This window comes from Colletotrichum phormii (genome assembly GCF_030913505.1).
Source record: "Colletotrichum phormii strain CBS 102054 chromosome Unknown BDP81scaffold_12, whole genome shotgun sequence".
In the NCBI taxonomy this organism is placed as follows: Eukaryota; Fungi; Ascomycota; class Sordariomycetes; order Glomerellales; family Glomerellaceae; genus Colletotrichum; species Colletotrichum phormii.
The window spans coordinates 603,019-628,043 of record NW_026851454.1 but is presented as its reverse complement, the minus strand read 5'-3'; the positions used below and the strand labels follow the sequence as shown (position 1 = coordinate 628,043).

The 25,025-nt window shown below is 54.7% G+C and overlaps 9 protein-coding genes across 9 annotated transcripts; 3 read left to right on the top strand and 6 right to left on the bottom strand.

Moving 5' to 3' along the window:
- Nucleotides 1-83: 83 nt before the first annotated feature.
- BDP81DRAFT_40052 (protein-L-isoaspartate O-methyltransferase) lies at nucleotides 84-1,245 on the bottom strand. The gene is made up of 3 exons (XM_060588701.1): nucleotides 880-1,245; nucleotides 339-817; nucleotides 84-288 (listed from the first exon to the last, which is right to left on the bottom strand). Exons 1-3 carry the CDS (start codon nucleotides 979-981, stop codon nucleotides 150-152), a joined length of 720 nt encoding a protein of 239 aa, XP_060444218.1. The 5' UTR covers nucleotides 982-1,245; the 3' UTR covers nucleotides 84-149.
- Nucleotides 1,246-1,833: 588 nt separating this feature from the next.
- On the bottom strand, nucleotides 1,834-3,035 carry BDP81DRAFT_450479 (uncharacterized protein; the record flags this gene model as incomplete). Its single annotated transcript, XM_060592533.1, has 3 exons — nucleotides 1,834-2,409; nucleotides 2,496-2,939; nucleotides 3,015-3,035. The coding sequence occupies 3 exons, from the start codon at nucleotides 3,033-3,035 to the stop codon at nucleotides 1,834-1,836; spliced, it is 1,041 nt and encodes a 346-aa protein (XP_060444217.1).
- Nucleotides 3,036-4,343: 1,308 nt separating this feature from the next.
- BDP81DRAFT_395182 (uncharacterized protein) lies at nucleotides 4,344-4,830 on the top strand (the record flags this gene model as incomplete). Its single annotated transcript, XM_060588040.1, has 3 exons — nucleotides 4,344-4,361; nucleotides 4,439-4,633; nucleotides 4,687-4,830. The coding sequence occupies 3 exons, from the start codon at nucleotides 4,344-4,346 to the stop codon at nucleotides 4,828-4,830; spliced, it is 357 nt and encodes a 118-aa protein (XP_060444216.1).
- A 226-nt stretch (nucleotides 4,831-5,056) lies between these two features.
- BDP81DRAFT_321639 (mitochondrial carrier domain-containing protein) lies at nucleotides 5,057-6,229 on the bottom strand (the record flags this gene model as incomplete). The annotated part of the gene is made up of 5 exons (XM_060584633.1): nucleotides 5,057-5,558; nucleotides 5,615-5,762; nucleotides 5,822-5,953; nucleotides 6,012-6,032; nucleotides 6,109-6,229. The coding sequence occupies 5 exons, from the start codon at nucleotides 6,227-6,229 to the stop codon at nucleotides 5,057-5,059; spliced, it is 924 nt and encodes a 307-aa protein (XP_060444215.1).
- A 1,543-nt stretch (nucleotides 6,230-7,772) lies between these two features.
- BDP81DRAFT_322041 (uncharacterized protein) lies at nucleotides 7,773-8,453 on the bottom strand (the record flags this gene model as incomplete). The annotated part of the gene is made up of 1 exon (XM_060584669.1): nucleotides 7,773-8,453. The coding sequence occupies one exon, from the start codon at nucleotides 8,451-8,453 to the stop codon at nucleotides 7,773-7,775; it is 681 nt and encodes a 226-aa protein (XP_060444214.1).
- Nucleotides 8,454-13,806: 5,353 nt separating this feature from the next.
- Nucleotides 13,807-15,879, top strand: BDP81DRAFT_321684 (uncharacterized protein; the record flags this gene model as incomplete). Its single annotated transcript, XM_060584639.1, has 2 exons — nucleotides 13,807-13,945; nucleotides 14,021-15,879. The coding sequence occupies 2 exons, from the start codon at nucleotides 13,807-13,809 to the stop codon at nucleotides 15,877-15,879; spliced, it is 1,998 nt and encodes a 665-aa protein (XP_060444213.1).
- A 702-nt stretch (nucleotides 15,880-16,581) lies between these two features.
- Nucleotides 16,582-17,516, bottom strand: BDP81DRAFT_321429 (NADH-quinone oxidoreductase; the record flags this gene model as incomplete). Its single annotated transcript, XM_060584611.1, has 2 exons — nucleotides 16,582-16,950; nucleotides 17,199-17,516. The coding sequence occupies 2 exons, from the start codon at nucleotides 17,514-17,516 to the stop codon at nucleotides 16,582-16,584; spliced, it is 687 nt and encodes a 228-aa protein (XP_060444212.1).
- A 681-nt stretch (nucleotides 17,517-18,197) lies between these two features.
- On the top strand, nucleotides 18,198-18,798 carry BDP81DRAFT_321559 (acyl carrier protein; the record flags this gene model as incomplete). The annotated part of the gene is made up of 3 exons (XM_060584627.1): nucleotides 18,198-18,440; nucleotides 18,561-18,690; nucleotides 18,752-18,798. 3 exons carry the CDS (start codon nucleotides 18,198-18,200, stop codon nucleotides 18,796-18,798), a joined length of 420 nt encoding a protein of 139 aa, XP_060444211.1.
- Nucleotides 18,799-20,199: 1,401 nt separating this feature from the next.
- BDP81DRAFT_461829 (uncharacterized protein) lies at nucleotides 20,200-22,544 on the bottom strand (the record flags this gene model as incomplete). The annotated part of the gene is made up of 3 exons (XM_060593829.1): nucleotides 20,200-21,714; nucleotides 21,967-22,085; nucleotides 22,388-22,544. The coding sequence occupies 3 exons, from the start codon at nucleotides 22,542-22,544 to the stop codon at nucleotides 20,200-20,202; spliced, it is 1,791 nt and encodes a 596-aa protein (XP_060444210.1).
- Nucleotides 22,545-25,025: the final 2,481 nt, after the last annotated feature.

Here is a 25,025-nt window from a genome sequence, read left to right as displayed (position 1 = left end):
CGTCGGTCAATGTGTGATGGGCGCAGTGTAAGTCTACATCTTGGTTGAGAACCCAGTGTTCCTGGCACGCGAGATGAAAAAATGTCCAGTATTATTGTTCATGTTGTATATCGCATATAAACGGTGTATATTAGCCTGTTATCGTCAAGTCACGCCTTGGGAGCGTCGGTCAGTGGCACATATCGAACCCCAAACAGCTTTTCCTTCACAACAGACCCATCTTCCTTCTTGTCAATGGCCCAAACGTACTGATCGTAGCCATTATCGTCCTCGACGGGGATAAACATCCTGTCTACAGTTAGTACATTCAAAAATTTGACGGCGCCGGTGCAGCTCACCTCCCAGGCGTCCGTAGCTGATCCACCAACTCCTGGTGAAGCTCCACCGCAGCAGCACCAACGTGTATCGCATCCCACCCCGTAGCCTCGGCCGTCTCTCCGTCCCGCGGAGCCTCCACCCAGCCTTTCCGTCCGTCACCAACCCGGAACTTGACCTTGCCGCTGTCTAGCAGTGCCCTCCCCTCGGCACTCACAGCCATGTTGGTCTCACCCATATCTTTGAGTGCCTGAATATGCTCCAGCCCGACAACGAGGCCTTTATCCCCTACGAGCTCGGCAAGGAGATGCGTCAAGTACCCCGATCCGGAGCCAACATCCAGCACCCGTGGTGCGGGCCTTCTTTCGGAGGGCAAAATATGCGGGAGGAGAGACTCGGTCGCACTGGCGTGCATGTGAGGTGCCGAGATGGTGGCCTTGTGGCCTATGGACTGGGGTGAGTCTTCGTACGGCGCAACGGGGGCGTAGTGTGCTCGGTCAACCTAGCAGGTCAGATATGTTGCTCCTGGCGTTGTGGTGATGACTGTAGAAGAGGAGCAGGTACCTTGAGAAAGGCGTCCTTGACTCGTTGGTCTTTGATGAGGCCATGCCGCCACATGTTTTCGACCAGATCCTTGTTTGTGGCGCCGGAGCTTCGCCAGGCCATCTTGAAGTTGAGGGCGGGGTTCGGGTGTAGAAAGCGAGAGGTCTGTCGTCGTGTTGAGCTTGGGAGGAGCTTGAGAGCTCTCCGGACCGGATGGTGTCTGGTATTCGTTTTGGCGGACGCTCTGCTAGGACTAAGTGGCGGGGTGTTGATTTTCTATGTCTGGTAATAGAAGCGAAGAGTTCTCTATGTAGAGGATATGCGAAAAGATGTTGTAGAAGAGACAGAGATGACGGGACTGCGTTGTAAACGGAAGGTCAAATATGACTATTCCAGCCCAACGGTCCAGTGATTCGGTTCCATTCCATAGCAGCATGATGCACCGCTACAGCTAAAGCTACAGCGCCTTTCTCGGCACAAGTGTGGTGGTGGTGGGTTGATCCCCCGCGCTCTCGAACCTTGTCGATAAGCGATCCAGGGAGTTCAGGCTGCCCGGGCAAGTGGGAGCTCTCAAACTCTCGACCCCGCCAGGCGGATCATCCCGCTGCAAGCACTAAAAGATGCCTCTTCCGATCTGTGGAATCTGAGGAGCATCACTCCGCTCTAGTCTGGACGGGTGGCATTCCATTGTCATAGTGTGCACTAGAGCGTGAACGGCAAGACCTCAGTGCATATAATGTACCCAAGAAAACCTCAGTGTTGATGCCGAGAATGAAAGCTGCTGTTGTGCTTCCTATGTAGATTACCCTGCTCCCATTCCCGATTCCCTACAACACCCATAACCCACTTGACGACGCAAAGAAACGGCGCGAGATGCCAAATGTCGTAGACTCGTGGCCCAGACCAATAACCACGTTTAAAAAAGAAAGAAGCCAACTGCGCTTCGTCACGCTGTGACACACGATAACGCCAATGCTATACCACTCTCTCGGACGACTCGCCATCGGCAATGATGGGCACAGGCAGTCCACGGTCGGGGCTCTGCAAAACGAGCTGCTCGTGGCGCCGTGCCTTGATGTAGTCGCTAACAGACCTAATGAGAACGAACCATCCGACAATCATCAAAATGTACGCAATCCACTCTTGTCCGGTAATGTCCGACACACCGCCGCCGCCCTCTCCCGTTACCGCGTTGGGGTCGAAGTTGTGCGAGTTCGGGTCCGGTGGTGCCGCATATCCGTCTTGGCCGTTCATCTTGGGCGGGTGGTCGCCTTCCGTCGTGCCCTTCATGTAGAAACCGTATTGGATTAACGTAATGCCCAGGCCGGCGCGGGAGCCGTTCTTGGCCGCGTGAGTCGAGTGGAGGAGGTATGTGAGGATGAAGCCGACAACCTGGAAGGACATCGAAATCATGCCGTTCCAGACAAAACTGAACAGAGATCCGACGGGCATTCCGTCAATGTAAACTTCGTCGGGTCCGCCGAGGCCTGGGGCCAAAATAGTCGTCTCCCAGTAGGGGGGTGCGGCATCGGCAGCGGCTTGCTCGTATGTCTAGAAACTGGTCAGTACAGCATATTCTCGGGCAAGTTGTGCCGTCCGCCACTGTGCAAAGTGTGGAAGAGGTGGATTGAACGTACTGGAGGTTGCTCCTCCTTCGTCTCGCCTCCCCGCTCGGGCTTCGCCGTTAGGTTGGAAAAGACACCCTCATTCTGGATACCGCTGCCGTAGATGCGGAACGGCGTCGTAGGTCCGCCAGCCGCGGATGCAGTGGTGGGAGGAAGCTGGGTGACCTGCCTATCGGGCTGGGGTCTTGACTCGGAGGAAGCGGTGCGTGACGGGTCGCGGGATGTCAGAGTGGAGTCGGCGCGGACTAATCTTTGCCTGTCGTCGGCGTCGTCATCGCTTTCGTCGCCATCGGTATCGAATGCGTCGGCGAGCGTGGAGTCGACCCCGTGGGCGGCACGGTCGCGCGACGATGCTCTCGAGTGGAAGGACGGTGGCGGAGAGTTTGGCACTCTTTGCGCGTGACTTGGCGGTGCGGAGTTGGGGCTGTTGAAATCGTCCTCGTCTTGAACGTTTACCTGCAAGGAGTACACTGTTAGCGGACGAATGCAAAAATGGTGTAGGAGATGCGGCAGCTTTGGAACACAACATACCCGCTCATATCGTCCAGCCATCTTGACGAATGTTGTGTAATGTTTTTGTTTTCTCTCTCTTTTTTCGTTGTCTTGAAACCGTAGGACTCGGAGCGCCCCCTTTCGCCACTGGGGAAGAAGACGGCTAACGCTGTGTTTTAATTGGGGGAGAAGTCGTTGGGGGGTAGGGGAAATCGGGAATACGGAGGCGGTTATTCGAAAGGGACAAGGCGAGAAACCAAAGGAAAAAAGGCGAGAAATGGTTTCGCGAGGATCGTAGGAAGAATCGGAGGGGTAAGGCGACAAAAAAGGAACGACGATGGTGTTGTTGTGCTGAAGAAAAAAGGGTGTTGGTTCAGAGGAAAAAGGACTACGCCATCAACGTTGGCTCGGATCGTCTACGGCTGGCGGTGATGAACGTCGGAGAGTCAGTCCAGGCTTGTTGTAGCGGTACGGATACAGGAGGATAAGGAGGATAAGGTCCTGAAGCCTGGAGGTCAGGTCAGGAGTGTCGGGACTGTCGCACGACCCGGGCGCTGTCGCTGGTTCGCTTCGCTTCGCCTCGCCTCGTCTCGCTGCGGTGAAGTGGATTACCTAAGATACGGCTCTAACGCTAAAGAGCCCCTGTGGCAGTGGAGGTGGAGACAGTTCTCAGTGTCACTGTTAGGGGGGGGTTACGTATACGTACTCGTACCTGTCCGCGGGAATGTGCTGGAACAAAATGAGACTGAGGTGGGCAAGGGGGGTCAATCTTGTGTTGCTCCGAGGCCGCCCTCTACCTTAATTCCATTGGATGGTGCATTGGTGACGGGACTGCTAACGGCTGCCTCCAGGTCGTTGCTGGGCTGACAAAGACAAGAGACAGAATGAACCACGTCAGATGCCTCAGGCAAGAGTCATGCGCATAAGCCAACTTCCCCCCCTGGCCGCCTGAATGATTAGGTAAGACATATGTGGGTTGGTGGGTAGAGTCAAATGGCCCCCCTCTCTTCGGCCCATCGGACCCCCCCCGATCGTCCAAGATCTCTTTCTCCAATCAAAAACGTCTGAGTAATCCACCCAATGTCATTCATTTCTTTTGCGATCCTGTCTCCACTCTTCCCACTTTGGTAAGCACCGATGCAGCGTATTCTCTTAGCTCCGACGAATTAATTCTTCGACTGCGGACTGCCATTTGTTGCGAAATCCTTGACGTCGTCGATGGGAATCTGAAGCTACCGCGACTTCGCCCTCCGCTGCCCCATCCACCCCCTCTATCCACTGCCTCTTTGCCCCGCGGTGAGACCATGATAAGGTAGTCGGCATTCGGTAGACTCAACTCCATTCTCTATTCTTTCCAATATCGCCGCCATGTCGCGCACAACGAGTGTATGTCTCTCCTCTCTGCCTCCCTTCCCGCCCTTCCGATATGTCGCGTCACCGTCACTAACACCATCTTCCTACAGCAAGCGTACCGGCACATGAGGTCTGCCCTGGCCCTGTGGCCCAAGGACAACCTCCGCCCCGAGACCCAGTTTACCGAGATCATCCAAAGAGGCATCGAGAGGAGGTACACCAAGCCCAATGTCGTCGACGAGGCCAAGGAGCTGAAGCAGGCGAATGCCCTCTACGCCCTCGCCGACGACCGCTTCAAGAAGAGGGTAAGCTGGAGCATCCCGAATCCTCGCGCATCGCAAACTCTGACAACCCGTAGTTCCCCTTGAACGGCGAACTCTTGAAGCCCGAAAGCCAGCCGACATACTTCCAAGACCTGTTGAGAGAGCTCGAGGAGGCCCCGACACGAGGTTGGCTGCAAAACATGTCCAAGAAGCTCTCCGGCATGTTCAGACTTCAATGATGACCAAACAAGGAACAACACAAACAAATACCACATACACACGAAACACCACCAAGAATGGCATTCATCAGCGAAAGGGAAGCCATCTAAATAGCATGGGCATGCGTAATTGTCTAGGCCTTATGTACGATATCTTGTACAAAACCTGTACCCTGTATAGTTTATCTATACCAGAAAGAAAAAAAACTAGAACCTCAACGCCATTGTATTTTGTAGCATATCCTCCTTAGATGTATCTTCCCTCAGGGTCCACCTTCTGCATGAGATCCATGCTCTTCTCGTACATGGTGAAGACGAGACCGCCGCTCACCACGAGACGCGCCAACCGCGGCAACGCACCGCTCCACAATGTCAAGACACCCTCCTGCTTCAGAATCATGGCCGCGCAGCGGAAAGAGTTGCCATACTGCTGTCGTGCCGTAATACTCTGCATGCGCGTCTTGATCGTGTCGAGGGGCTGAGTGACGTAGACTGTAATCAATCCGGCGATACCGCCCATGGCAAACGTGCCCACGGCGCCCAGCTTCTCTCCCGGTGCTGTGTAGGACTCGGCCATCTGCTTGAGGGCGTTGTACGCGCTGAAGCGCACCGCACTGTTGGCCGCCTGGCGGGCCGTCGTCGGCACGAAGCCCTGGAAGAATCCGCGGAGGCCGCGCTCGCGGGCAATGATGGGGACGGCGCTGAGGAAACCCTTCATTCGGGGCTTGCCGGACTTCTTGTCGTCGATACTACGGCAGCGGTGTCAGCAATGACGAGGTATGATTGATGCAGTAGAGTGACTCACAGCGTAGTCTTGATGCTCTCGAAGGGAGTCACAGCAAGGGCCGACTCCGTGACACCGGCGCCGAAGCCGGCGATGACCGTCTTCGGGCCAGAGATGTTGCCATCAGCGTCGGAAAGCAGCGTCTTGTACTGGTCAAAGGCAACGAATCCTATCAATCAGGCGTCAGCAAGCACGAGACGATAGCCTTGGAACAGCTGCTTCACGTACGGATTCCCGCCTTGAGCGAGTTGCCAATGATCAACGTGGTGCATCCCGCGTACCATTGCGCTCCGAACGGCGGCCACGGCAGCTTCTGTCCAGCACCCAGGTTTCGGTTCAATTGCGACCGGGTCTTGGCAACTGTCGGGGAAGGGTCAGAGAGTCAATCGCATCGGGGGATCGGTCGTGGTCGTCTTACATTCGGCAGGGTACGTGATGGCTGTGTCGAGAGAGTTAGCTTCCTGTATTCGTTGTCTACGGATACTGGTGCGTCATCGGGGCAGAGAGGGACTCACCAATCTCGACAGCGCCGGCCGTAGATCCAGCCAGAATGGATCGCAGGACCGTCGGTCCGCCCTTCTTGACGGGCTGCGACTCATCCTTGGTCGCCGCGGTGGCACTTGTCGCGGTCGACATTTTGGAGGAGGATCTGCGGAGCGTGCTGGAGTTTGTCTGTTAGACGGGCACTTTTTTTTTTTTGGAGGAAGCTTGACGTGCAGGTGCAGTGCTGCTGCGTCCGAGATCGCGGGGTGTGGAGACTGAGGAAAGCCGAGAAGGTACGTACCGGCTAGTGGTCTGACGACATCCCGGCTGCTGACCGCGCAGATCACACACCGACACACCTCCAGGCTCACCGAGATACCGAGACACCAAGATACCTCAATACCTCCTCAACTTACATTAATGGCAATCTTTCTCGTAGCATTTATATATCAAATTACGAAGTCCTCCTCGAATAAGTATTTTTAATTGAACATTTTTAGTCACTACCGTAGTCAGATACTTCACTTTCCATCTAGTCATCTGTCTATCCGACTCTAATCCAGAAATGGCAGCAGATACTTGCACATTGGCTTTCTCTCTTGACCACCTAATCAACCTTACAAATATGACTATCATCATACTAATTCCCCAGTTCCTATCAGTCTAATGTATCTTATGGCGTAAACAATGTCTCGTTGGCATATGAATGATAGAAAACCTTCATCATTATCGTGGCCAACCAAAATGCCTAGGGCACATTGTTTGCTTTAGCTTCCAAACAGCCTTCCTCTTTACCAAATATGAAAGTAAATAATCTTGTTAGAGGTTCTAAACGAATAAACGTCATGTTCGCCTATAATTCAAGTCGAAAGCTTGATGTAGGGAAGTTGGCAGATTTGACTTCTGCTTTTTTTCTTGTTTTTATTAAAGGTAGCTTTCCGAATGTTGAGAGAAGAGTCGAAAACTGTTTACAAATGCTTAAAAAACAACACGTCATCAACATGCTAGATCGCTTTGAAACTTTGTAGCAAGATCATCTCAATCCGCTTGATCCAATGGACCAAAAACGTTATTGACCTCACTGGCAGCAACATCACTGCATAACTCGACCCTGCAGCTTTTCTTCGCAACACGCCACTCGCTTACATCCTCATCACGATAGCTGCTATTTTCTGGAAGCGTAAACATGTAGAGACGATTTGAATTTGAGTGATGGGCAATGAGTCTTCCTATCTTTCACCGCCATCCTGAATCAACATGGCCTGCTTTCTACCTTCTCATTTATGACATGATGATTGTCTCGGAAGGCTGCCCCTGAATCTGACTTGCTGTCAACCATTTAGACGATCCAAGTCAAATTTCATAAGCGGTATGTTTGAACAGTATCATCAGCACGGATATCTTAACAGAACCTTAATTTGAGTTTAGCACAGCTGGGGGTAAACAACCGTAACCTTATTTCAGACATCCTTCATGCGAATCAAACTGCAGTCTGCTCAATAGACTAGGTTTCGATGTTTGTTGGTTGCCGTCCAAAGTCACAGAAATCATTGAGAGAGATATTTGATGGCAAGACGTTGAATTATGGAACCTGGAAGCAGCCATGGGCACGTCTCCCTAGTCTGTCAAAGACTATGTAGTATGTACAGTGAAACCAATCCTTCTTTGTAGCCGCAGGCTTAAGTTGCTAACGCATTTACTGCATCTTGGGGACCTTGATGGTAGCAATCTTCCAGACGGTGTTGCCGTTGCTGGCAGCGAGTCCGGTGTAAGTGGCACCCTGGCTGACACCAATGGTCTTGCCAAAGTTGGCGTCGGCGCTGGAGGGGGTGATGGTGGTGTCGGAGTAGATCTGCTCAGCAATGGTGCCGGTGCAGCCGTCGTTGCACTCGGTGCCGGTTCCGTATCCTCTCATGAAGGGGCCGTCCTTGTGGTCGAGTGTGCTGATGACCTTGTTGGTGGCAGTGTCGGTGACGGTCTGGCGCCAGGTGTCGTTGTCGTCGAGGAGGTCGTACTCGATCTTGATCTTCTGGGTTCCCTTGACGGGGGAGGAGGTCTCGCTGTCGATCTGGCCGAAGGAGCCAAAGACGGAGGCGCGGACGCACCACTCGCCGCTGACGGCACCGCACCAGCTGTTGTCGGGCCACGACTCGAGGGTGGTCTGGACGAGGTTGCCGGTGCCGTTGGACATACCGGGCCAGAGGAAGAGGACACCAGCCTGGGTGGGGGGAGCGGCACCGGGGGTCAGGTAGGTGACGGCGTTGATGATGGTGGAGGCGGTGGGGCCGAGGGAGACGGCGCCGCCCCAAGAGTCGCGCTTGGTGACGTTAGAGGGCTCCTCGCGGCGGAAGAGGCCGGGGAAGGTAGCGAACTGCATGGTTGCGGTAGTGGGTTTTGTGAAGCGAAGGACTGGATTGGAGAACGAATGTAAAGGGTTTTGTTTGGTAAAAGGGCTGAAGAAGTGAACGTATGTGCTGGACAAGTGAGAACGAAGATCAGAGAGGCTGATGATCGAGGAAAGGCATCTTTACACAGAACTCCCAGAGTCTTGGCCTTTCAGTCCCCAGATTTCCTAGCGTGGGAGCCGCTTGACGAGATGAGAGGAGTTTGATGCAACGCAGTCGATTCCCAAAAGGAGAGGGAGTGTTCTGGCCCGCCTACTTTGGCTGGCATGGACGGGGAGGTTCTCCATTCGGATTACTGTTGGGTAAGGTAGCACACGGAGCTGCCCATCGCGTGTTTGTCGTCCAAGACTAGGGTCACGGCAGAGGATGCTACGTTGAGGGGCCCGGAGGAGAGTGGTGGATCGGTTCGGACGACAAGAACATGGGGTGTAAAATTCCCGGAGGAACATCGTTGGATTCGATGGAAGAATCTTTCCTGTTGGTCCATCGTCGTGAAAGAGGGGTCAAAATGGCGTTGTAGTTGTTTGTTGGAAACACTAGACGAGTCGAGCCCTGCCATGCTCGGCCGAGTCTGGAATAAGGTGGCCCATTATTTGAGATCATTATAGTCTCCAACGGCCCAACATCTCGGGCCAGTGGCGGCAAACTGAGTACGATAGGCGGGAAATTAACGCCCTTTCAAAAAGTCTCAACGTAGGGTTTATGGCGGGTACTAGACTCTTACTTAGAGACTAAATACTCGAGAACCAATGTATATAATGGATCTCGCGCTTCGCAGGCGAATGGCCTCTCTCCGGATTGCCGTTTAGCCATATTGAGGAAAGCGAATCCGACGAGAGCTCATGACTTTAGCTTCATGCTGGGGAAACTTAAGGAGAGATTCTTCTCCTTTGGGATCCTCCACAAGCCAAGTCGGCAGTTGGCCCGAACCACGATGTCACGAAGCCAATCTACTTTTGGAGCCGTACATTCTCCCACCAGTGGTAGCGCGGCTCTTGGGTCAGCAGGGACCAAGGATATCGGGATAGTATCCGATCAAATTTCAGTAACGGATTGGGCATGTTACATTCTGATCTGAAGGTTTCTGCCTCGGCCTTTTGTTTTGATGTTCAATAATCATGGATGAAGTTGATAGTCTTTTGAGTTTGCGTTCAAGGTGAAATGTGGTGGCAGCGATTCCCACGTCTGGCTTGATAAGCACAGAAACACGAATAAAAAAGTCATGAATCGCAGTGAGCACTGGTTAGATAGAGCCCCTGACTCTTTGAAGTGAAAAGTCGAACGAGAAACGACGGACTATCCGTAATCCATTCTTGTAAGTGGGCATCTGCCGGATAACCGCCATGTGACGTAAGCAATCAATTTCTTTACAACAAAGGGGTAAGTAAGTAGGACTAAATGGGGAAAAGCAGCCGGCGAGCATTTGGAAAAGATGAATCCAACCAGGCGGAATTCAATTCCCTTTGGAGGACCTTTTCGCACTCGACTAACGATATAAACCAAGAGAGGAAATTAAAAAGTTGGTGCTGGGCAGATTTTCGACCTCGCATCGTCGGATGCCGAAACTCTGATTTTTTTTTTCTCCCGGTCCTCGGTAGTCTCGCACGGGGCCGGATGCATCATGCACGAGGGCATTTTCCCATAACCCGACTTGGTTGCGCGGTGACGGGACCGGTCTTGGTCCTACTTGGCGGCCGGTGGAACTTCAACGGGGAACTGCCGTGCCGTCCGCTTGGGATTCATTCCCACCTGTTTGGATCCCCCAGACCCTAAGATCGCCGTTGATTGACCGTTGAATTCTCCGGAATGACGAGCAGACGATGTCAACGGCCAGATCTTCTTACCAGACAATCATTGACAGCTCGATGAATTTGACATGCACAGTCGACACAGTACCGCAACCTCCATGCCAAGAAGGCGAGGACCCAGTTGGACACCGGCTGTGCTCAGAGCCATCACCCTGGTATTGGATCATGAGGATTCACTTGGTGACCGCGATGGTGGAGGTATTCATCGCGTGAGATCATAGGATTCGTCACGGATCAACATCCCTGGTGACGAAGACTGCGAAAAATAGCACAGATGCGCGCAGAGAGAGAGAGAGAGAGACAAGAAAAACCAGATGGTCCTCTCCATTGATGTTCACCTAGCCGGGGTGAGTGACATCACTATCAACCTTAACCTCCCTTGTAGTCGTACACCTCATCGTCAACGTCGCCCACCGTGATCGTGTGCGCGCAGGTGGTGCACCAAAACCGACTGGGAGAACGGCTGGCGCGGGAAATAGGGGGCATCAAGTCTTGGAACGGTCGACGGGTGAGCAGTCAGCCACGTCCGCGAGACGAAGCTGGGAGACCCAAGCCTTCGAGGTTGACGAGTTCCCACCTGCCAGCTGGCCGGCAAGGACAGGCCTCGCTCGTCGGCAAGATGTTCAGTTCCGAGTCAGCGAAGAGGCCGAAGCTAGAGCAGAGTCTCAGCTTACTTGAGGCTTTCGACACAGTGAAGATGGCAAGACGGCGAGTTTTCCAGGGGCGCAAGTGTGGCTCAGCTCAAAGTCTTTTGACGTTCCCAGGGCACAGTCAGCCAGCCTGAACCAGGCACAGGGGACAACAGGCGCGACGTCGGGGTCCCTGGCGTTGCCGTCTCCAGGGTCTCGCGGCATTCGCGGGCGCTTGTGGACAGTTACACAGCAAAGTCTCATCGACGCCACAGCGGACCTGGGCCCTTGAAGTTGACGTGGACACGACCGAAGATCCGGTGCGGTGCGTCACAATTGTGTGAAGCTTGACGTTTCGAGGCGGCTCTGAACCAGACCATGTGTACAGATGTACGGGCATTGGCTTTTGAACCGATTTTTGTACTGCCATGCCGTATTTCATCAACCAATGTGCCACTCAGGAACTTCCAGGTGCTGAAGAGATGACTGAGTTGTTCGGTAACGGCCCGCAAGGCCTTCCATGAGACGGGTATGGGATCGGGTATGCTGATGAAGGGATCCTCCTAGTTTGAGCCCTACGACAACTGACTCTTGAGATTGAGACTGCTTTGACTGCCCAGCTCCAAAGAGCCGGTGGATGCCCCCCAAGTGACGTTCATCTTCATGCGGATATGCTTATTCGTCAGAGTCAAATGGGCCGCAAACCTCTTCTGCACTGGACATCCTCGTAAACGGAAAGCTCCTCACAGCTCGGGCCCCTTCGTCTCCAGCATCTCCTGGCCCTACCCGCATAGGAATGTAACCCTCTAGAGACCACAATATCCCCTCATCGACATATGATTGTGTAGTGTAGGGAATATGAACCACTACCTAGCGATATTCAATGCGGCTGCGGCAAGATCACTTGGAGGTTTTGTTTCAGTCATGGACAATCTCAGGCGTTCAGGAGACCTTTAATTTCTGGATTCGTGTGGTCCATCCATCCCACTCACTCACTACTGTCCGTGTAAAGCTCGCCCACACTAGGAATCTGCAGAGTTCCGCGTAAAAAAGCATGCGAAAAATAGCACAAACCCCCTCTCTTCCCGCTCCAAGGCCCCCAAATCCTCCCGAGGAGATCTTCCATGCATATCGCAACTCTCCGATGCATACAAAGTTCAGACTGAACTTCTGAAGCATCGAGGCGTGAAAAGAGGGGAAACAGCTTGTCTCCCGCCAAAAGCTGTAGACTGAACATCTTCACTTTTCGCTCAAACCTCATTTTCCCATCTCATGCCAAGAACAGCACAAACCACCAGCTGCCCACTCTCATTTCACGGGACAAAGCTCTAGACCCTGTCAAGCCCAGATCATTAATTTCAGCCTATTCAGGTGCCGTCGCTGACTCCGAACCCGTCACGGCATTGGAACATAGTCTTCCTCCAGGGCATTGAGAAAGCTTCAGAAGGAATCAAATAACAACGCACCGGGCGCCGGCACCAAGAAGCAATACCTTCAAGACCTTTCATCACCAAGGTTACGGAACGGACACGTATACGGGACCGCACGCTGCAAAGTCACCAGCGCCGCCATCTCGCTACTTTTGATCACATCGCAGCGCAGCGCAGCACAGCACAGCACAGCACAGCCACATCCAGCTTACGACTCGTTTTTGTCATTGGATAAGTCTCAGCACGCCGAGTCGATAGAGAGACAAATAGTAAAGCAAAACAGAAAGAAACTCGCTTCTTACCAAGGGACCGTCGGTATCCGCAGTTGAAAGCGACCCAAACAGTGCCGACACATCCCAGCAACTCGTGTGCTTGTCTTGCCAACTTGGAAGAAGAGAGAAGACGACAGGCCTTTTTTTGCGGCTCGCCAGGCACCATAATCCCGTACATCCCTTCCGGCCGCTACTGCAGATCCGGGGACTTGCTTCCCTTGTCCTGCCGTCGTTTCTATTTTTCTCGTTTCTTCTTTGAGTGTCGACTCGCCTCCTAATACTTACAACAGAACTGAGGTACCTCATCACCAGCACAACGAGCCAACCACTTCTCACTCCCTCGCTTTACTCCCGCTCTTTACGAATACACGAGCAAACAACTGGAGCAACGAGCAGCAAGATATCCGTACCCACCAGGCAACGCGCGATATTAGTATCTCTCATTCGCCCCTCTTCCTCTTGCTCATCTTCTACGTCCACGTCCAGCCCTCGCCGTCTTTAATTCAAACGCCCCCAACCACCCGTCCTGCAGCTGCACGTCGATCACATCTCGCTCAGATTCCATCCACCACCACCACCACCAACCACGCGATACTCTATCCAGCGCTCTGCATTCAATTCTCATCGCTCAACTCACACACCATTTTCACTCACATTGTACTCCGTACGGATACAACAAACCAGACTCAGATTCACCACCACCACCACCGCCATAGGCAAACCGAAGAGAGAAACCGAGCGAGTGAGATTTACCAGATGAAGTAAATCTTTTCCCTCATTTAAGCTCAACCTTTTTACAAACTCTCTCCATCATAACCCCGTTTTCCCGACCCACACCAGCTCCAGCCGTGACATTTGACAGCGCCAGCTCCCTGGTCTCCCCTCTCGCTCGCTGCTCAACATCCCCGTCGTCCACGGCATTTGGCCCTTGAGTTGAGTATCCATAAGGCACAAGGGAGTACCCTTAAAGTGCGAGCGGGCTGTGAACCTCCCGCCTCACATCACCCCTTGGCTCAGCCACCCTTTTTTCACTCACACACACCACACCACCACAACCACAACAACACTTAACCACCCGGGAATCCTTCCGCCGACCTGCATCGAGCCAGATATACTCACAACCACCTCCCGCCCCTCTGCTTGGGCACACTTGAAGCGGAACAAAAACTACATTCACTCTTTAAAAATGTCAACACAAGTTGAGGCTAGGTCTCTGACCTCGCTCAACTACCTCGCCGCAAATCCCCCGCAATACCCTCATAGACCAGCCGAGCAACGTCAAGATCCCCTCACACTCTACATTTCACGTGTACCGGGCACGCGAGGTAAGTCTCTCATCTTCATTCTCACCTTTGCCCTCAAACCTCACGATCACACCACCTAACGCATTAACCCCGCAGACGTCATATTGACAACGTCAAAACCTCATCTCAAAAATGTCACTAGCGAAGATGTCGCAAATTCATTTTACTACATCCACCTGGAGTTGCCCAGTGATGGCAGTCACCCATATCACCCAAACTTAGCAGCTGGCTCTCAGCAACCTCACCATCTTCGCAAACCGGATACGCCTAGGTCTAGCATGGATAGCACCCGCAGCACGGCTCAGATCCGGAGGAAACCCGTCGCCGGCGCAAAGGTGCCCTCACCGCCGGCTGATCCAGCCCGCGCCCATCTGCCCCCTCAGGCACAGACTCAGATTCAGACTCAGACTCAGACTCAGACCCAGACCCAGACCCAGCCCCAGCCTCAACCTCCGACTCCTGGCTCACACCCAGCGGCCGCCGGCAACCGCAACTCCGGCTTGTACGGCTACGGCTACGGCACCGGGAATGCGACGGGGTACGGCATCGGCTGCGGCACAGGCAACGACCCCTGCCAACCCCGGTGGACAGAGGACCGCCCGGAGCTGCCTCCGCGACCAACTTCCCACTCACCTCCGGCCCCGGTACGCAAACCCGTCGGCCCGCGAGCCATCCCGACCCCGGCACCCGACTACGACACGCCCTTTGCCTCCAGACCTCCTCCCCCTCCTCAAGATCTTCACCGCGCCTCGCCCTCCCAGTCCCCCTCCCGCATGCCGCCGCAGGAACCCTCCTCGTCGCCCGCGCGTTCACGCCGCTACTCCAGACCGACCTCCATCTACCGCCAACAATCTCGCTCCCCGTCACCGAACCGCTTCCACAACACAAAGGAGGTCCCTTACACCCTCTCCCTCATCCGCCGCGACCCGAGCACAGGGAACCAGTGGAACGTAGGCCGCGTCGCCTCCCACCAGCTCGAGGACTCTGGCGACGACGGGTACGAGTACTTCTCCTTCGACTCGGCAGGCATCTCAGCCCACGACCGCCGCCGCGCAAACGCCCCTCAACCTCCCATCAACATCCGTCTCGAGTCCTCTGGCTACGCAAAGTTTCGCCACATGCCGCTGCGCCAGAGCGTGGACATGCCACCAACATCAACGACAACCGCTCCCCCTTTTGCAAACTCGGAGGACGCGCTCAACCACCTGCAGCAGCAACAACAGCAGCAACAGTCTCCCGAGGGCGGCTTCTCGCGCCAAGTCGTCATGTCATACACCAAATCCTGGTCCTCCAACATTCGCGAAAAGTTCAGCTCCCGATCGCGCTCAGGTAGCCTGATGGACGAAAGCGACTCAGTACCTTTCGGCTCGTCCCCAGCGAGGTCTACCCACCGCCACTCGCGCCAACTAAGCGCACACTCGACGGGCTCCGTATCTTCTAATGGAAGCGATTCGGGCCCCATCATCACGCAACCTGGCCACGGTCTCCGGCCCCAGGGGTACGTGTTCGTCTCACCCTGGGATGGCCGTTGCGAGTTCCGCACGGGGAATGCTGGGCGTAGTGTTAAGTGCAGACACGTCCTGCCTACAGCCGGCGGTCTGAGTAACCCGCTCGCGCCATCGAGCTCATCTTCGTACTCGGCTAGCGTGAGCGAGCTGCGGTTCAACCTGCCCAGCACGGAGATCTTCAAGCAGGAGGGCAAGAGGGAGCAGTTGAGCGGACACTTTAGCCGGCTGCTCAACGTCGGTAACCGAAATGGCGAGTATAGTGATGAGGACGAGCCGCCCAGTCCGTTTGATCTGAAGCTCGGCAAGGAGAGAGCTGGTGGCGGCAACCGGGGGAAGAGGGCCAAGTTGGGCAAGCTGATTATTTACCCTGAGGGGTTGAAGATGTTGGATCTGGTGGTGGCCGCGAACATGGGTGTATGGTGGGGAGCTTGGGAGAAGACGTTTTGATTTCGAGGTGCATAGGGTAGGGACGTAGGAACGTGGTCATGTCTGTGATGAAGATGTTGAAGGGATTCTCGCGCTACCAAGTTGGAAGGAGAAAAGAAACGGAAGCGTGTCATTTTGAGGTAGCTGGCGTTGCCCAAGCTTGGCCCATGATATCAGAGCAAGGCGTTGGTCGGATTGTCTCTTCTCGCTTTGTGGTTATGAATCCGCGAGGTCACGCGTGATGAACACTTGGTAGAGACATTTGTTTATGAAGCTGCACTAATATTCATCTCTTCATTTCCAATCTAAACGCCCCTGCCCAACGTGATGCGAATCTAGGTGGCATATAACTTGGAAGAAATAGGCTTGCAACACAATGGCGTTTGTAAACCCTTAGGGTTGCCATCACACAAGACTGGGGGCAACGGTGGTCAACAGACAAAAGAAAAAGGTTGCTTTTCGCGAGAGATATTTACACAGGTCTAACCGACCCCGACCTGTCTGTAAAAATACAAAACATGCCAAGATCACTGGTGCCGCGGCCCTCATTTGTCCTGCGACCGTCCCCCCTTCGCGTCCGCCTCGATGTGTCCATCCTTCCGGCATTAAGCTGCAAAAAAGGCAAAAAAAAAGGTGTGATTCCTCGACGTCTCGCTCTCTACCACCGCCACGCCCTCGAACAGAGAAAATTCTTTCTATATTTCGTTTGAAAGAGGCCAAGTCTTATCTGTAGGGAGCATCGGCGCGGATAACGGCAGCCAACTCCGGCTCCCACTTATCACCGTTGGACAGCAGCTTCTCCTTGTTGTACAGCAACTCCTCGCGGGTCTCGGTGGCGTACTCGGCGTTGGGGGACTCGACGATGGCGTCGACGGGGCATGACTCTTGGCAGAAACCGCAGTAGATGCACTTGGTCATGTCGATATCGTACTTTGTGGTACGGCGGGAGCCGTCGGCGCGCTCTTCGGCCTCGATGGTGATGGCCTGGGCCGGGCAGATGGCCTCGCAAAGCTTGCAGGCGATACAGCGCTCCTCACCGGAAGGGTAGCGGCGGAGGGCGTGCTCGCCACGGAAGCGGGGGGAGATGGGACCCTGAAAAATTCCTGTTAGCCGTCTTGCTCTCGAATGTGTCTGTTTTGTCTGAAATCATCCTCTCTTCTCCTCGTTGTGTTGGTGGTATCGTGCGGTGGCAGCGGTCGATGCGTGTCCTCCTAATCTCGGCAATGGTCCGGCTCTTCCTGCGCTCCCCGTATGGGCACCTCGTAACCACCTTAGGTCCTCAATTCCTCCATTGTCTCTTCCGAAATGATCGCAAATGTCGAAAAAGTTGGTTTGCTCACCTTCTCAAAGGGGTAGTAGATGGTGTAGGGCGGGCGGAAGAACTGCTCGAGCAGGACGTACATTCCTCTCGCCATCTCGGAGAGCAGGAAATAACGACCAAGCTTGTTCATTGTGGACTCCTGGTCCTCGTCCCAGGTCTGATGTCTCTTCATGCGAAAGTTGGCAGGAGGGGGACCGGCGGGCGTGGCGTAGGTGCGCATGGCGTTGGCAGCCATCAGCCTGCCGACGTGCTGCATGGCGGCCGACGGATTTCTCGCGACCGGCCTTGTTGACGCCAGGGCCAACATGGTGACGGGAAGCTGGGCCGCGGGAGGCATTGTGCTATGGTTTCCTCGAGGAAGAAGAAGATGCGTCGGCGCCAATTGACCGGGCAAATTGGGGGGTTTCCGGGGTCGGATCGAGGGTTGAGGACGACGGGGAGGGGCGAGGTGTACGGCGTGGTGAGGGAGTAGGATGTTCCGGGGCGTTGAGAGCTTGACGTTATGGACATTCGGCATCCAGAGGCGAGCTTTGGTGCGGGATTACAAAGGGCGGCAATTGATTGGCTGTGGACAGGTCACGTGGTCCGTCCGGGAGATGGAGGGACGGAAGAAATACTCCTGGGACTCGACGATGACGGCTTCACTCACCAACGTAAGTCAATTGATGCTGTAAATTCTTATCAGAGTATCTGATGATTTTTTGATCGTGGTACTGATTATTTCATTACATTCCCTCCATCCGGTCTGGTGATGTATCAAAATCCAAGATTCTCACAAGTCACATGACCCTGCACGTGCACCTCCCGGGAGCTAGCCAGGGACACCTCGGGGGGTGACGAGAAATTTATCATCATCACTGGCACCTCGCAGTACCTCCTCCACCACCCCGAAGCTCCCATCAAATCCCAGCTTAGCCGTCAACCAACCGAAACCTCCATCTCCTCCATCCCGAACCCAATCTCCATCGCCAGCAGCTCCCGAAGCCTCGTCTCTCTCAATCCACACATATACTCCAAAATGTTCCGCACAGCAGTCCTCCGTTCCGCGGCCGCCGCCACGCGCGCCATCCGTCCCGCCGTCCAGCAGTCCGCTCCCCTCGCCCGGAGATCCCTCGTCGCGCCCCCAGCTGCCTTCCGCGCCGCTCCCAAGGCCATTTCCGTTCGCATGTACTCTGCCGCCACCGGCCTGAACAAGGAGGAGGTTGAGGGCCGCATCTTTGCTTTGCTCCAGGGTTTCGACAAGGTCAACGACCCGGCCAACGTACGTCACCTTCTTCGCCCTTCCCAGACCTGCCAGCATATACCACCCGCATCAATTGAGTTGCGCTCTCGTAGCTAGTAGCGAACCGCAAAGCTGACCAGCGTCTGTTCGCATGTGTAGATCAAGGCCAACGCTCACTTTGCCAACGACCTCGGCCTGGACAGCTTGGACACCGTCGAGGTTGTCATGGCCATTGAGGAGGAGTTCAGCATTGAGATCCCCGACAAGGACGCCGACACCATCCACTCAAGTACGCTCTCCATGTAACCCTTCCCATCTTGAATTCTCAAATATTAACCAACCATCTACAGTCGACAAGGCGGTCGAGTACATTGTTAGCCAGCCCGATGCCCACTAAATATCCCAATCCCATTCCTCCACTGAATCCGTCTCCCCGGCGGTCTGTACAATAACCTGCCCCTCGGGCATCGACCACGCCACTCGCAACTAGAACGGGAGGGAAACAAAAGACGCTGCGTCTGCTCTTGAGGAACTCTTTGTTTTCGGGAATTGGGGGCAAAAGAGGGAAGGCGAGAGAGAGAGAGAGAGAGGCAATAACGGCTTATCTTTGTGTGTATGTGTGTGGGTGGACGGTTCCGTACGATAGCCCACGGCGCGGCCTCCGCGCATAAACGGCATGGCGACATGATCTGGAGTTGGACATCTCTGGGCCCTGTTGACGTTTTGCCTTGTATTAGTGTATAGATTTTCGTCACCCATTGGCGGGGTTTTCTTCGTGACCAGTCCACTTCCTTTTGCGGCCCGTCTTCAACATTTGGTCTATCCGATTCGTGACTTGTGTGGTCTCCGCAGTCTTCAGAAGGAGGATTTAGCGGAATGGAGATACGGAATCATTCGGTATGTTCAGATACAGCGAGCAATGTGTGGGCCAGCTGGGCGCTTATTCTACGGCAGCTAAAGGCAAATTGGGTCATGGTTGTGATGCATATAGAGTTGTGACACTCATCACCTCAGGATTATTATGGTGATCTACCTTAACAATAACAGATAATACCATTCAATCGTACGGTCATTGTTAATCTCAATAAATCAGCTTTTATATAATGAACGAAAATTAGACGGTGGTATCTGCTTTTCCTCTTCCAGGCGTCTCTAATGCGGTGCCGAGTCACACAGCCAGCCGACCTGTGACTTTTGTGCCAGCCAAAGCCAGATGTTTCTCCCCAGTCATTTGTTGCCTTCCCTAGCCAAGTATCAGCAGCAAATGCCATCCTCTGCTTGACGTGTCCGGGATTCCCAACCTGCTCCAAGCATCGAGAAACCACGCTACAACTAGGACAAAGCCAATGAAACAATGTGCCGCAAGATTTTGACAGCCAGTTTTCCATATCTGCGAGTCATCCTATGTTGAGCCATTTGGTAGTATTAATCCTTCAATATTCAATCCTCGAGAGCCGACAAAGCGACTCAGCGTCGACAAAACTCCAACAAACTCCCTGCCCTGTTGTATAAGCAAGCCACCGTGTAGATCCGATCCCTTTGCTCGTGTCCCATTGATTTTGTAGACCGGTTGAATTTTTCGTTTTCCGTTTGGCTTTTGCCCATGCATGCTGTGAAAATCGTGGCTGAAATATGTATTTGTGAGTGTCGTAGAGTTTCGTCAGGGTGTAAATGTCGAGACTTGTGAAAAGAATGCCACCGGAAGCGTGACACTTGCAAGGCTGTCGCTAAGCTTTTCTAGTTGCCGGTAAATTTTTTTTTTGAAGATTTCCTTCGACCCGCCGTGAAGCACATAGCATCAGCGCCCGCCAACGGTCTCAACGCTGACCGATGGCTCTCGCTGTTCCTTGGCCAAGCCGGAACCAGAAGTGGCACCTTTGTTGGATAGGGCGTTGGCGTAGCTCCATCCACCTCCTCCACCACCGATGCCAAAACCGGCCGAGCCACGCTTCCGGAGCCGTGCCGACGACTGGTCTTCCTCTTCCTCCATGTTGAAGACGAAGGCGGGATCCTCCTCGTCAATGGGCGTGGTGTATCGTCCTGTAACGGAGGAGCTGATGGATCCGCTCGAGACGTGACGCTCCATCGCGCGGTCCCGTTCCTTGCCAATGGGCCCAGCGCCGTTGTTGCTCGGGGCTCGGCCCGTGGCCGCCAAAGGATGCAAGTGGGGGCTACCGCTTCCGTCGTCACCCAGCCGTGTGCGCTGAAGCTGTTGTGTGAGTGCCGACATGGACTCGCTGCCGGCACGGGAGCCGATTGGTCGGGCCATGGCACTGCCGTGACCCATCTCGTTCGAAAGCACCGAGTTTCGGAGAGGGCTTCCAACATGCCCAAAAACCGAAGGCCCATGCTTGTGGCCAAGCTCTTCTTCCTTCTGGCGCTGGAATAGCGGGCCCCACCTGCTCGGGCTCGCGCCGCCGATGGGGCTGCCAAACTTGGTACCATTCTCGCTGCCCGGCTCACCGTCAACAGTGCGCAGAGAGCCGCGACGGGCCTTCTCAGTCGGCGTCAAGAGATCCTGCAAGTTGGAGGGCACGCAATCCTCCTCCAAGAACCCGAAATTGGCCTCCCAGTCGTGGTCGACGGCGGATGTCTTCGGCATGCTCGAACTGAGCATCTTTGGCTTCGCGTATCGGCTCGAATGCATGGCTCGCTTGCCAAAGTATTCCTCGGGCTGACCGGGAGGGCTGCTGGAAGCAGTGACATTGGCCGCAGCAAGATACTCGCTGCCACCGAATGCCGAGGTGTGGAGCATCTTGAGGGTTTCGGATGTTCGCGAATCTTTGGCGTTGCTCAGAGAGGACGAGGGGGACTCAATGCCGAATTTCGAAGGGACGGATGAGGGCCACGGCGCGGCGGGGAACCGGGCGGCATTAGACATGCCTTGGGAGTCGAAGGATGCTGGGAGCGGCGCGTCCAGTACTGAAGGTCCGTTGGCATTGACAGGAGACAAGCCGAGGCCGAATCTTGAAGCATCGTCATCGCGGGGCGAACCGTAGTTGGAGCCGGGGTGGGAGTAGGTGGTATCGATCGTAGGCAGGCCGTTCTCGAGGCTGGGCTGGCGACCCAATGACTGCTGTCTCTCGTCACCGCCGTAAGGGTATGCCGAAGTATAGGGAGGGACGCCTTCGCGGTATAGGCCAGAGGTGAGGGCACTGGTTGGATGGTAGTTGGAGGCTGCTGTGGGATTGATTCGTCCGCCGAGGGCTATCGGAGAGTTGCCAATCGTGACGCCATTCTTGCCATAGTTAATTCGTCGGCCGTCGGGGAGAACGTGTATGTTTGCGCATTTGGGGCCGAATTTGCAGTTGCCCTACAATCACGTCAACCGCGTTAGCTTTCTTATCTGCGCTCCGCAACCCAAAGAAGCGCAAATGATGCTATAGCAGGCAGGGGTTGCCGGGATGCGAGGGGCACGGGCTCGAGGGTGGGATGGATGGTCTGTGTAGCCGAGGGGTAACAGTACTCCGTAGAGCAGAGCAACCCGACAGGATGGAGGGGCGGAACACATGAGGATGAGGGAGTTGTCGCGATGCCGCCCGGTCGAAGGCGGGAAATGACGCACCTTTGCAAAGTATTTGCAGATATTCTCGGCGGCAGAGCCTAGATCGTGACTGAAGGGGCAAGCATTGCCGGCTTGACAGGCTCCTTGTCGGAAGAATTTGCAGGGAACGTGGGAAGTATCTGTAGCGCAAGGGAAGAGACAGGTCAGCCGAGGATGAATTACTTGATGCAGGACAGAGAAGAGACAGAGGGGCAATCGCAGGTTGCTCAAGGACGGGTGCGGTGCGACGTGTTGCAGACGACACCACCGGCGGGAGGGAAGGCGAGGCGACCACGCCGACGAGCTTCAGCGGCGTGCCATCGTAGCAGAGCCGACGTGAGACAGCGACGGGCACTGACGGCCTCGGAAGCGAAGCAGAGAGCGATAGAGAGAAAGGAAAACGACGATGGAGAGGAGGAGAGACAGAGGCAAGGTGACATACTCGGTGGACTGCGCGGGCCGTCGAATCTAGCAGCGGAAGCGGTGGATGCGTTGGAGGCCATTGGGCTTAGGATAGGACTGGGATGGCCATTTTGTTGCTGGATGTTGAGGCTGTTACTTCGCATATGGCGATACTCGGAGCCGTTGGTCGAAGGCATTTTGGCTGGAGGAGAGGAGGTGGAGGGAGTGTGGAGGGGGAATTCGAGGAGGAGGGGGAAGAGGGAAAAAGAGGAGCGAAGTGGAAGAGGCGGGAAGACGCAGGCAGTGGAGAGTGGTGGAGGAGGAGAGCGCGGGAGCTGCGGGCGCTGCGCCTTCAGTGGGCAGAGAGCGCTGTGGACTCGCCGAGGGGCCCCAGTTGCAGGGCAGTGAGCGGGCTGCTTTCGCCGGCTGGAGACGGTGGTGGTGGGGGCAATCCTCACCCTCACTGGGTGGAGGTTCACTGAGCACTGAGGGTCGAGTGCTCTCACTGAGATGAGGTAGTGCCCAGTAGGTGATGGCCAGTGATGGCACTGCGATTGAAGCCGGTCCAAGCAGTACGGGGTAGGTTGTATCGAGTATGCGTAGCTGAGGGCCTGGTGGAAGTGTAGGCCAGATGAGAGAGGTAAGTGAGGTGAGAGGTGAGATGACAATGCGAGCTCTCTCAAGGTCTTGGTCCCTGAGGGTTATGCAGCAGTCCAGGCCCAGTCCACACGGTCGGTACCTGAGGTGGGCAGACAGACAGCAGTGCGAGCAGCGTAGGGAGAAGCGAGTAGTGTGTGATGTGAGAGCGAGCAAGAGACTAAGAGTAATAGAGGGTGTGTAATGTGTGTGCGAGGCGGGATGTGTGAGGTGTGAGATGTAAGGTGTGAGGGATGAGGTCTGAGGTGTGAGGTGCGACAAGGATGCCGAGCGGGCGGCAAAAGCGGTGCGCCTCGGTCAGATGCGGTTTGCAAAGGTGAAGGACGATGAGAGCGTGTGAAGGTTGTTGATGAGGATGTGTGATGAATGTTGCAATTTGCTCCACTCTGATCGGGAATAACTCAGTCTGACAGCGACAGCGGCAATGCGATTAGCAAGCAGAGTGTTGCTTAGGTGAGTGATAAAGTGAGTGAGCAGCAAGAACACTCGACAAGATGAGAGTGAGCGGCCAGGGAAGAGGGGGGTGTATCCCGGTGTTTGGTGCTGAAGCCGAGCTGCGTCCGTCGTCGTCTCGAGTCAGGATTTCGTCGTTGGTATCTTCGACGGTGAACCTTGGTGGAAAGCTTCTGCCAACCTTGCCCCGGGAAACCGTAAGACGTAAAGGTCTACGCGGTAGTGGTGAGTCTCGTCTGCAGGTGAGAGACGAGCGACGATGCTACTGGCCCGGACGTGCTATGTAAGGACTATTGTAAGAGTCGGACGCTGGAGCACGTGATGGAGGGGAAATCCCAAATGGGACAGGAGGCGGCGGGGCACGGCGGTGGTCTCGGTAGCGTTATGTAGCGTAACGCAGAGGAAGGGTCCGTCTTTCTTTTCGCTGCCCAAGTGTGCAATGATGGCGCCAGTGATAGTCTCGATAGTAGGTAGTCGATCCAAAGGGTGATCTGACGCTGCATGGATATGCGGCTGGATGAGAAGGGGTTGAGAGGGGGCGACCGGACAGATATAGCTGGGGTATCCGTAAGGTAGGTAAGGTAAAGTACCACGATAAGAGCAGGGTTCGTAATGTCAGGCTTGCTGGATATTGTTGTGGGTGACGCGAGTGAAGTGGAACAAGCAAAGAGGAAATAGTAATAGTGAACACGATGAACGGACTGTGACCAGAGTCAAAGTTGATTCAGGTCGAGCGAGGTTCGAGGTTCGAGTTTCTATGCTCAAGGTCGCAACTGGGGTCGATGATGGCGGAAGCTGATACCAAGATACCGCCAGATGACCCAATCGGCGAATCAGATGTTCGGCCCTCCCTCGAGCCTTGACCTAGGAGGTTGGAGATTAGATCAACTGGACCAGACAGCTTCAACGTGCCAGGATCTTGCTGGAGGGCAGACGGGAGGAGGCAAGTCACTCACGGCTGGCAGAAGGGGGAGCTTTGGGCAACCAAGATTATGTACGTACCTCGAAGGGGCAAGTGCTAAGCTGCAGAGCCTAGTACTCTAGGAGCAGTGACGATGTGTCGATGTTTCTGTCCCTCTCTCTGCTAGTTCTCACGGTTCTGTCGTGAACAGGCGGGAGAGATTGTCCTAGCGGGCGTTACTGCGGGGGTAAACTTGTCAAGGAGGCGATGATAATCCCAGCTATCCGTTGCGGCAGAGCTCCAGTGTCCAGATAAAGCACTGCCGATGCTCAGGGGTCATTTTTGAGGCCTGGCGGACCGTGTCGCTTCACTCGGAGCAGGGTTCGGTAAGCAGTCCACGGTGCTCTGGTGAGCTGACTGGAGGCTGGAGCTTTGGTTTTCTGTTACTCCCAAAAGGGCTTCGAAGATGTTGTGAGGCGCGGGCGGGAAATCGGCGGCCAGCTTTGAAGCCGCTAAGCTAGGCACCTTTAAGAGACGGCGTTGCTCCTATTAATAATGAGATTCAGATGGTGCAGAAGTGAGGTGAGAGGAATTGGGACCTTGGAACTGGAGGATGCCTTCTAACGGCAGACTCGGAATCACCCATCCTCATATACCTCAAGTTAAG